This window comes from Sinocyclocheilus anshuiensis, unplaced genomic scaffold (assembly GCF_001515605.1).
Source record: "Sinocyclocheilus anshuiensis isolate Anshui unplaced genomic scaffold, SAMN03320099.WGS_v1.1 scaffold1589, whole genome shotgun sequence".
In the NCBI taxonomy this organism is placed as follows: Eukaryota; Metazoa; Chordata; class Actinopteri; order Cypriniformes; family Cyprinidae; genus Sinocyclocheilus; species Sinocyclocheilus anshuiensis.
Genome location: NW_015538004.1, coordinates 121,710 through 133,054, shown reverse-complemented (window position 1 = coordinate 133,054; position 11,345 = coordinate 121,710). Strand labels below are relative to the sequence as shown.

General features: G+C 38.7%; 1 protein-coding gene across 1 annotated transcript in view; it reads left to right on the top strand.

Annotated features, from left to right (window-relative positions):
- The window catches only part of LOC107677060 (ankyrin-2-like), a 192,268-nt gene that overhangs the window by 169,723 nt on the left and 11,200 nt on the right, over positions 1-11,345 (top strand). Inside the window, 4 exon segments of the mRNA XM_016471851.1 lie at positions 3,893-6,297; positions 6,342-8,901; positions 9,211-9,288; positions 9,787-9,918. Coding sequence (XP_016327337.1) covers positions 3,893-6,297; positions 6,342-8,901; positions 9,211-9,288; positions 9,787-9,918 — 5,175 coding nt within the window.

Below are 11,345 nucleotides of genomic sequence, written 5' to 3'. Positions count from 1 at the left end.
TAGCAAATGGCTGCAATATAACAAAGAGTGAAAAATTTAAGGGGGTCTGAATACTTTCCGTACCCACTGTATATAGGCTGTTATATAGTATTATAAAAGCATTATATAGTGGTTCAAGGCATTATATTGTGTTTTTATTTTTTGCGTCACAGATCGGACTATATTTCGGATAAGCAAGAAAAAAAATATTTAAAGCACAGAGAATGACAATGCTGTGAAGGGTTTTTGACATAGGCTAATTTTATGTGTATGTATATGCAACTCGGTATTTCCGCGCTGTCTGAAACCCGTCTCTATGGTTGTGCACGCTTTGATTGTGTGCGAGAACAGTGTGTGAGTAATGATTTGAGCTCTCGTTCGTTTCTTCTTCTTGTGGTTTAAAATTGCTTGTACGTGTAAATTGGCAAATTAATCTGCGAATCACGTGCGTGCCGAACGGTAGGGTCTCATCCGTACGTATTACAGATCAACTGCGATCCGTTTAAATGTGACAGATCAGAGCAATCTTTAATTTACTTATTTAACATGAAATTGTCAAATTGCCACTCCATATCAATGGCATACAAAGAAAATATAGAATAATTAGAACAATCATTAACATAAATAAATAACAGAGTGTCATATCTATACACATTTTTCCCAGAACGTACTTGCGACCCGGTAGCAATTCTTCCATGGCCGGGTAGTGGGTCGCGACCCGGTGGTTGGGGTCCTCTGCTTTAGTGTAATGATTCTCACATGTCTTTCACATTCCTTTGTACATCACAACATAAATGATTATCAAATTAGGGTCTACATAAATTATATAAAATGGGTTCATTTTGCTATTGAAAATGCAATTTTTAACAGTACATTTCTATAAGACTTCAAAGGTACACTATGTAACTTTTTTTGTTCAAAATTTAAACTTGATATGAGCGAGTACATCATGAATCCATCTACTAAAATTCAATTCAATTCAAGTTTATTTGTATAGCGCTTTTCACGATACAAATCGTTGCAAAGCAACTTTACAGCAAATTAAGTTTCTACAATATTTAGTGGTAGCTTATCAGTGGTGACTGTCAGTTAATGTACATATGGCAGAAATGTACGGAAAAATCAATTAAAGATGTAATCAAACAGACGATGAACACTATTAACAGCAATTATTATATGATGCAATCAAACTTATAGCAAAATGTGGTAGTTCTGTATGTTGTGAAAAATGTGTTTTTGTCTTTGTCTGAATGACTAAGGTATGCCTATAATAAGTGTTTATATTGGGACTATTTTAGACCGAGCAGGATGCCAACCACTGGAGTAGCCCAGTACTCAAAGTAGCTCCGGCTACAATGTTCTTTCACAAGATGCATTTATTATTTTTTTTACATAGTGTACTTCAAACAACGAATAAATTATATAGAGAAAGCGAGCAAAGAACACAATGGAGCTTTTTGAAACCTTTTTGAAACTCCGAATCAGTTCAACCATCGAAGCGCTCCAATCGAAATGATTCAGCAGCACTCCAATCGGATCGAGTATCACGAATCATTTGATTCAGATCGGGACTTCAAAGCGTGTATCGCGAATCATTTGATTCAGATCGGGACTTCAAAGCGTGTATCGCGAATCATTTGATTCAGAACGGGATTTTAAAGCACGTATCGCGAATCATTTGATTTAGATCGGGACGTCGGAGCGGGTTCGCAGGATGTTTTTATCCCCACCGGGGATATCAGCAGCATGAATTCAGCAGAGGCAGGGATGCATAGACCAGAGGGGGGAGAAATCCCCCCCATCCTCCCGGCAAATCGCACCCTGTATATATAATGATACACAAAACCACCCATTGAGTGACTCTTGCCACTCAACATTTCAATATTCCACTAATTTCTCTTTAAACCAGTGGTTTTAAAAAAAAATGGTTCACCCAACAATGAACATTTCCTAAAACTTTTCTCACCCTCATGCTACATCATCCAAGACATAGATGGGTTTGTTTCTTCATCGGATCAGATTTGAAGAAATTTAACATCACATCACTTGCTCATCAATGGATTCTTTGCTATGAATGGGTGCTGTCAGAATTCAAACAGTTGGTAAAAACATTACAATAATCCACAAGTAATCCACACAACTCAAGTCCATCAATAAGGTATTGTGAATTACAAAGCTGCATGCCTGTAAGAATTGCTTCTGGTCAAAATACGAGTCCATAATCCATAATAATACTTCCTCCAGTGAAAAAGCCCATCCAATGTTGTCCTCTCACTTCAAAATCCAATGACATATTTGTTTAGAATTGTTTTGGACTGTTTTTGCTTGTAAACTGTGCTTTATCTCTTTATATTTCTCTTCTGATTTAGATGAGATGTCTTTTTTACTAGAGAAAGCAATATTATGGATAGAGGTGGTTAAAAAAGTTAAAAGTCAAAAATGTCTTAATTATGCAGATATTCACTTCACAAAACATTCATTGATGAACTGGATTTGTGTGGATTACTTGGGTTTTTTTTTTTTTTTTTTGGTGAACTATTATTTTAAATACTGGTGCTGTGGACCTATTGCTCTACATATTTTGTATGTCTCTCTTATCTTACACAGTTCAGTTCAGCTAACAAGCTCATGATCTGAATCTAGTGTGTTGAATAAGTGAAATAAAAATGTGCAGAGCTGTGGTTCCCCAGGACCAGGATTTAAAACCACTGCTTTAGGTGTTACAGTGATTCTGTTTTAGGTGATAGAAATGAGTGTAGCTTTCTTTTTTTTTCATATTAGTTTTATTCTGATCAGTTCATGAATCATGATAGAGGGAGATGTTTTTGAATAATCACTTTGTGCACAATATGAATTTCATTCATACTGTGGTGATGTTACAAATGAAAACTTGTGTGTGTGTGTATATATATATATATATATATATATATATATATATAAATATAGTTGGATGTTAACATTCTATAGTTCGCTTACTATTGCTTTAGAGAGTATCAAATCACCACAATATGTAATGTGACCTATAAGTATAGTACGCACATTAGGATATTGTTCATATGCAAGTAAAAATTAGAATCCAGATCTATTACTACATGGAACTTAGTACACAGTAGTTTAGTACACATGTTAGTTTACCAAATAACAGCTGACATAGAGTATTTTGAATGATGTGTGTGTGTGTGTGTGTGTTTGTGTGAATGATTTTTGGAACTGCTCTTTGTTTACCATTATTCATCATTGCCACTACTAATGTTAAATAATAATAATAATAATAATTTCACTTTCAGTTATGATAAAAAAAAACATTCTGCTTATGTTGTTTTTCAAATGCCTTTATTTCCGCGTTCTAAAAACACTTTTTTTTTTTGCTGTATTCCATTTTAGTTATATCAGTGGCTTTCTTAAAACATGTTTTAATTAGTTGTTTTATTAAGTTCTCTCTTGAATTCTCTGAATTCTCTCTTTCTTTCTTTCTTTCTTTCTCTTTCTCTCTCTCTTTCTTTCTTCTCTAGACATGAGTTATACATGAGCAATGTCTACTTTGTGTCACTGTTTTTCAGTGCATGTCCCAGTGTTTGGGTTGGCTTATTTCATCTCCCTTTTTAATTATCACAGTAGTTTGTCTTTTTTGTTTGTGTGTGAGTGTGCTGTTGAACCAAACGTGAACAAGCAAGTTTCCTGCTTATTCTTCTGTTGTCTTTAAGAATTGGTTAGTATTTGCTTTGCAGTTGTTATTCTCCCACAAGTCCAGTAGACTCTCCACTCATTATCCCACAGTCCACTTAGCTTTTTGTCATCTTGATGCCTTCAGGCCCTTAAAACTCTGAATTTATCCCTTATTTCCTTTTCCAATCTCTGTCCCTTTAATTTAAATTTTGGTTAATTTGCTCCTTAAATGTCATCCAAGTGGAAGATGATGAAGACAATGAAAAAACTGAAACATCATTCCTGAAAACACAATTGATCCGAGACTCTCCTGCTCTTGCAAGTCCAGATTTACTCTCTGAAGTGTCAGAGATGAAACAAGACCTTATCAAAATGACTGCTATTCTGACCACTGATTCCTCAGTAAAAGCGGGTCCCATGCAAGGGGATTATTTAGATAAGGGGGTGGAGGAGGTGTCAGCAGAGCCTTTTGAGATAATGGAAAAAGTCAAAGAGGATTTGGAGAAAGTTAGCAAAATTCTGAGAAGTGGAACATGTGACAAGGAAGAGTCTGCAAAAATAGACAGCCGTCCATATAGGAAGGATGAGGGGTGGGTTCTCCTAACGGAAAGTGAAATCGAAGAGGCACAAATGATGGCTGCCTTTGAATCTCAAGAATCACTTCTAAAGGAAGTTCGAGTCAACAGAGGATCACAGAGACCAAAGGGTGCTAGGGACAGGCCTGGCATAGAGACTATTCCCAGTGCTGAAGTTAAGGAATACTTATTGGATGCACCTGAAACATCTAGGCCTACATCCCAAGAGTCTCCATCACAGCAAAGGTTCACTGAGGTTGTTCTGCGCAGAGGTGGTCGAAAAATAGTCCCTACAGTGGCAAAAGACACTAAGGCCTATACAACAGAAGTAAAAAAGCCAGTCAGAAGAAAAGGGCCTCAAGGGCACACCGATGAAACCCAGTCATTTAGCACAAAAGAAAGCATTGCAAGTAAAAGCGCCAGGAAGTCTTCCAAAGGGGATGCCTTTCTACCCGTCCCTGCAGACCAAAAAAAGTATCCTGTTTCACCAGTGGTTGAGGAGACACCAATCGGTTCCATTAAAGAGAAAGTTAAGGCTCTTCAAAAGAAAGTAGAGGAAGAACAAAAAGGTCAGAAAAAACAAACAGGCCAAAAACCTCCATATACAGCTACAGACGCTAAAGCATCTTCTGTTGTCAAAGATCAGAAAACATCAGGCCTGAAAAAACAGACTTCTTCACCCCAGAAACAGTCTCCTTCTAGGTCACCAAGCTCTGAGCCTGGGAGACTAGAAGAAACCATGTCTGTGAGAGAACTAATGAGAGCATTTCAAACTGGCCAAGACCCCTCAAAAAGAAAATCTGGGCTCTTTGAGCACAAAGGGCCTTCCAAAACAGAATGCGCAATAGTGAGTAAACCAGAGGCTATCCTCACAAAGTCACAAAGTCTTCCCCAAGCACCCTCACATGAAGAAGTGTCTCTTGATGTTTTAAAGCCTGAAGATCACCATGAAGAAAAAGAAGTCAAAATTAGTCCACACATAAAATACTCTGAAGACATTGAAGAAGATACGAGTCAAAAGAGTCGTCAGCATCCACAGGAAAAGAGTGGTGAGGCTTTGGTTTCTGGAATAGTGTCAGCAGGTCCTTTTACTCACTCAAGCATGACAACAGCAATTCCTCAAAATTTGTCAGAACAGCACAGAGATCTATTGCCTGATAATGGTACAGAGAACAGTGCGTTTGATGACATCTCTGACAGCATTAGACATGAAGCATTGGTCGACTCGCCCAATGCCAGCCTCGCTGAAGTGGAAGCTCCTTTGAGTCCTGAGGAAAGTTACAAACATGAGGGCATAGCTGAGACTCCAGAAACAAGCCCTGAGAGCCTCTCATTATCACAGAATAAAACAGCTCAGTCTATACTTGCAAAGACCACAAAATCAGTAGCAGTCACCCCTAAAGCCAAGACAAGTAAAGTATATGTTTCCTTTTCTACTGAGATGAAGACAACTAATGAACAGGCATCTGAAGCTACAGTTCATCATCCATCGTTGAGCCATGCAGTGGATGAACCAACAAAAAGTGAGTCTATGTCTATTCCTCATGCAAATAGGGGGGTGAACTTTGAGGGTGAACAAACTTCTGTTGATAAGGACATTGTTTCTGTGTCATCCAAGACATCTAAATCTCGAAAACTGACAAAAAGAACATCTGAAACACTAGAGTGTTTTTTGAGTGATGAGGAATCCTTTGATGGTCAACTAATACCAACCTCTGCTGACTCCCTGGCCTCAAGGGCAGCTACACAGGATCATGGTGGTTTAGTGCTACCTCTTAGACACCAAGATTCAGAGAACCTTAGTCCAGTAGCTGATGACTCTTTTACTATTAGCCACAAGGACTCTTTAGAGAGTAGTCCCTTGATGGAAGACAACTCTTCCCATAAAACCCCAGACTCTATTGAGCCTAGTCCAACAAAAGAATCCCCGTGTCTTGACTCTTTAGAAAGCAGCCCCATAGAGATGAAAACCAACCTGGCTTTTCCACCTACAGTAGAACAACCCAGTGTGACCACAGGGCCCCTGACATCCTCCAAAGCCCCTGAAATCCCACCAGACAGTTTGCGTAGTAGAATGCTCAAAGACCAGACAGTTTGCGTAGTAGAATGATCAAAGAACAGGAGGGTAATGCTGACGATGACAGTTGTGAGCAGACGTCCCTGATGACAAGTTCAGGTAAGAGTCCTCTCTCACCTGACACACCAAGTTCTGAAGAGGTAAGTTATGAGGTCAATCCTAAAACCCCAGACCCCATGGTCCTGATTGTTCCCTTTAAACCATCAGTAATCCCAGAGGAGACAGTAGAAGATGATGAGTTGAAGTGTGGCCTGACACAGAGGAAAATTACTCAAGAGGAAGAGATGTTTAAAATGGCTGCCAAAATAAAAACATTTGATGAAATGGAACAAGATGCAAAAGACAAAAAGGACAATAGAAAAGACAGTGAATCCTCTCAGACCTTGGTAGCATCTGATGCAGGAGATGATAGCTTCAAACTGTTTGGGCTTGCATCCAAACATGAAACATCCTCTTTGGGTGATGTTGGGTTTAGTGAACTCAAACAAGCCTCAGAGATAGCACGGTCTGTTGAACCGATCATTAAAGTACAACCTCCCTCTCCTTTTCCAGCAGGTATTCATAAGAGCCCCCAAACACCTGATGACATTCAACAAACCATGGCCCACAGTGCAGCATCTTCAGCTGAATCAGCAATGAGGAGACCACAGTCTGTCTCAGAAAAGCATACCATAAAACCACACCTTCAAGAGTCTCATAGTCAGAAATTTAAGGACAAAGATTATGTTGATTCAGAGTTAGTACAGCTGAACAAAACTGCCTCTAACAGCAAAAATATAACTGATGAACAAAAAGAGCAAAGCTTAAAAAGATCAAAAGGAATTCAAGAAATGTACAGTCATGAACAACAGAAGGAGGCAGCTAATTCCCAAAATGTTGACTGCAAATCACATAGTCAAGAAGAGTCTAATGTAACGGATGAGATTAAAGGGGATTACATGAGGCATGCAGGGACATCTTATGTTGATATTTGTAGTGGCAGCTTAGATATTGATTCTATTCCAATCATTGGGCAAACAAAAGAAACGTTTAAACCAGAAATATGTATTTATGATGACACAGAGGAAGATCATGCTGAGGAGGAACCTCCTAAGACTGAATCTAGAGGAGTTACAGCAAAAGCAGAGACAGATGCCTGGAATTCAACGCGAGAAGATGATGATGCATTTGCAGCAAGAGTCAAAGAGGAAGAGCAAAAGATCTTGGGTCTGGCTGTAGATCGGCATTCCCAAGGGGCTACTTCAGACATAACACCAGCAAGGACACCCACTGAGGAGGGTACACCAACAAGTGAACAAAATCCTTTCCTTTTTCAAGAAGGAAAACTTTTTGAGATGACAAGAAGTGGTGCGATAGACATGACAAAAAGGAGTTACGAGGAGGAAGGTTTTGCATTTTACCAAATAGAGCAACCCATTGTAGAGGTCATAGCTGAAGAAGGAGGTAATGAAGCTGTTAGAACATCCAATGATGCTGAGCATGAGATTGGTTGTAACCTCTCTTTGCAAGTAAAAGCAGAGGAGGATGAAGACCTCCTTAAAGAGGCTGCAGATTTATCTGTACATTCTCCTGCTGGGGATAACCTGGCTGCAACTGCAAAGTCAGATTTTTCAAAATCTAAACCCCCCATCAAATTGGATATTTCTGCCTCAACCAAAACCTCAGAGAAGGACCAAACAATGTTAGAGGTTAAATCAGACAAAGTTATGAGTGAGGGACATTTTGAATCTGATCCTGGTTCCTCTGACACTGTCATAGCCAATGTCCAGACAGCAGTGTCAACAGTTACTAGATCAGTTCGTTCCCAACAAGACCAAGAGTCCTCAGATTCCTCCCCAGAGGATCAGCACTCAGTAATAGAACAAACCAAATCACCTGAAAAGACAGAATCCCACAGTAAACTTGCATCTAAGCATTACACTGCAGCATCTCTATCATCTACGACTAGAAAAGATATGTCCACCTCCAAAGAGGGAGAGAAACCAAAATCCCGAATCCCTGTTAAGGCCAGCTCCCTAAGGTCTGACTGTGAAGAACTTGCCAAGGATAAGAAGTCAAAGTTGCCCATAAAACCTCAATCAAGGAGAAAATCTGAGACAGACACAGGCCCATCCATAGCCTCCAGTTTAACAAAGTCTTCTAAAGCCAAGAGCTTCTGTGAAAGTGATTCCACCAAAAAAACAGCCAAAAAGGGCCAGAATCGTCCAACAAACACTGACCTATCCAGCACAACTAAGACACTTCCTTCAAGATTACCAATCAGGGGAAAGCCTGACCAGCCAGTTCAAACTTCCACACCAGCAAAACAAAAAAAGGTTCAGCAAACTGACACAAACAAACAGTCCATTCCATTTTTTGAAGAGATTAGTCATGAGGCAGCTAAGGTAGTGGAGAGTTTGGCTCAGGCAGAGAAAGACAAACAGGAGGCTGTTGCCTTATCTGACGATGAAAGCAGCACCACCAATGCCTCAGTAATAGAGAGTGAACCTTTCACTTACATCCAAATGACTTTCCCTGAGGATTCCTTGGTTATTAGGCCCAGATGGGACAACCCTGTTGAGATGCAGATGGAACGAATCCCTGCTGATAGAGTCCGAAGTCAAGGTATCCCCCATCTCTTGGGGCCCATTATCTCTTTCTCGTCTACCTTAGCACCTCAGTGATGAAAGTGCTGCTTCTCTGTCTTGTATCTAATGCTTCAACTCTTCATAGTGGTACTTTGATGTTTGGGCTATGTTTGTGACTTTGTGTCTCTTTTCCATTTATCTGACTTAAATCTCAACATTAATATAAAACCAAAAGTGACCTTATTTATCTTAACATTAAATGATAAATTGTAAAAAAAAAAAAAAAAAGTTCCAGTATTAGATTTGTGTGCTTATGTGGCTCTTGCTGCTTTGCTGGAATTTGCAGTAGATCCACAGGATGAGGCTTACAGGAAAGAGGGTCGCCTGGCTGTAATAGCAGACCACCTTGGTTTCAGCTGGTCAGGTAAGCAGCTTTTTTGAATATCAATTAACCAGCTTACAGAAATTTTGTCATTACGTTAATTCATTTACAGTGACTTGTGAGCAGAGAGCTTAGATGTTGACAAAGCAATACAGTAAGTATACAGAATTATACAGAAAGTATTAATATAAACTTTAAACGGTGCCTTGGTTTCAAAATGTTTGGGAACCACTGCTCTATACTCACATTTTTTAAATGTCAATATGCAGTACAGAACTTAATCATACAGTTTAAGAGTGACCCAGCAATACTGCAAAAGACATTGTGGTTAAAATAGTAGAAATGTTTAAGAGGTTGGGATACTTTTACGTTATGTTTGTATTTGTTTGCAATAATTGTCATCACTACTTTTTATCTTTGTAAACTTTATTTCAGCACATATACTGCCTTACAGTCATAAGGACACTTTGTTTCATAAGTATACTTTGTTGATCTGAATTAAATGCATGATTTATTACCAATGTGTTTTTGTTCAATCAGAATTCGCTCGAGAGCTTGAATTCAGTGAGGTACAGATCAATCAGATAAGAAATGAGAATCCAAATTCTCTACAAGACCAAAGCCATGCCCTCCTAAGGCTATGGAAAGGAAGGGAGGGCAAAAATACTACAGGTAAGACTACTGATCATGGGTTTTCCGTTAGTTTGTATCTAAATTTGCATTGCAGATAGCAAACATTATTAAATCTGAGATCAGTTAAAAAATATTTAAAGTTTTCCGCTCAGCCACCACAAATGTGCAGCACCCTTCTGAAACCACTTTTCTGTAATTAATTCAGCAGCAACTGCTTCACAGATAGAATTCAATAAACTTTCTACAATTATATTTAAAAAAATGCATCATTGAAAATTTTTGGTTAAAAAACATTTGAGCAAGTACATAAAAACAGTGTCCAAAACAGCACTGTTGCATAGAATTTGAACTAATCAGCTATTTGGTGATGAATATGGACTGTTCTAAACAGCAACCCTTACTGACCTCTGTGAAATTATCAAAACATCAAACTCAGTGAGTCTGCAATCAAAAAGGGAAAGCGACAGAGCCTGTGACAAAACAAGATCCGAACCACAGTGGCAGATATGATATTTACCTGCTCAGATTTTTTTTTTCTGATATAGACTTTGTCGGAATATCTTATTATTGTCTTGGTGCAGCATGACAAATCTGCACTTATATGGTGATCACCAGTAACCATGGGGTAAACATCATATTCATCCACGCTGTACAGAAGTGCCAAAAAAACAACTGATGTAAAAGAAATACTCTGCAAGTAACATGCAACTTTGTTTCAATTTCATGGAAATAGAGAGGCCAGTGTTCTGTAGTGCAGCTTTGATTATTTATTTCTTCTTCATTTTGGCACTTGAAGATATAGGTCACCCCAAAATGAAAATTCTATCATTAATTGCTCACCCTCATGTCGTTCCAAATTACGGTTGAACCACTGATGTCACATTGACTATTTTATAGATGTACTTACTACATTTCTGGGCCTGGGAACGTTTCAGTTGCATTACTGTCTATGCAGGGTCAGAAAGCTCTCGGATTTCATAAAAAAAATACCTCAATTTGTGTTCCGAAGATGAATGAAGGTCTTATGGGTTTGGAATGACATGTGGGTTAGTAATTAATGATATAATTTTCATTTTGGGTGAATTATCCCTTTAACTCGCCATTGTTGTAAATTGATTGACTGAATGAGAGATTACTTTTTTAAGTATTCTTTTTTGTAGCACGTGCGACATATATGTCGCACTGTACAGCCCTGTCAGGCATATAATATTCAGTCGAAAAATTGGGTGAAATATTACAAGCAGACATGTAACATAAAATAGCTATATCTTACCACCAGAACATCATAGAGACACTGGGCTCTTTTGTAGTGTTGGGTCGTTCTTGAACGATTCGTTCGTTTTGAACGAATCTTTAATGTGACTCGGGAGGAACGAGTCGTATCGGGAAGTGATTCGTTCAGTCGCGCATGCGCAACATCCTATAGGTTCTGTACTGGAATTAGTCAAGTAGTTCACCTGGTTCGA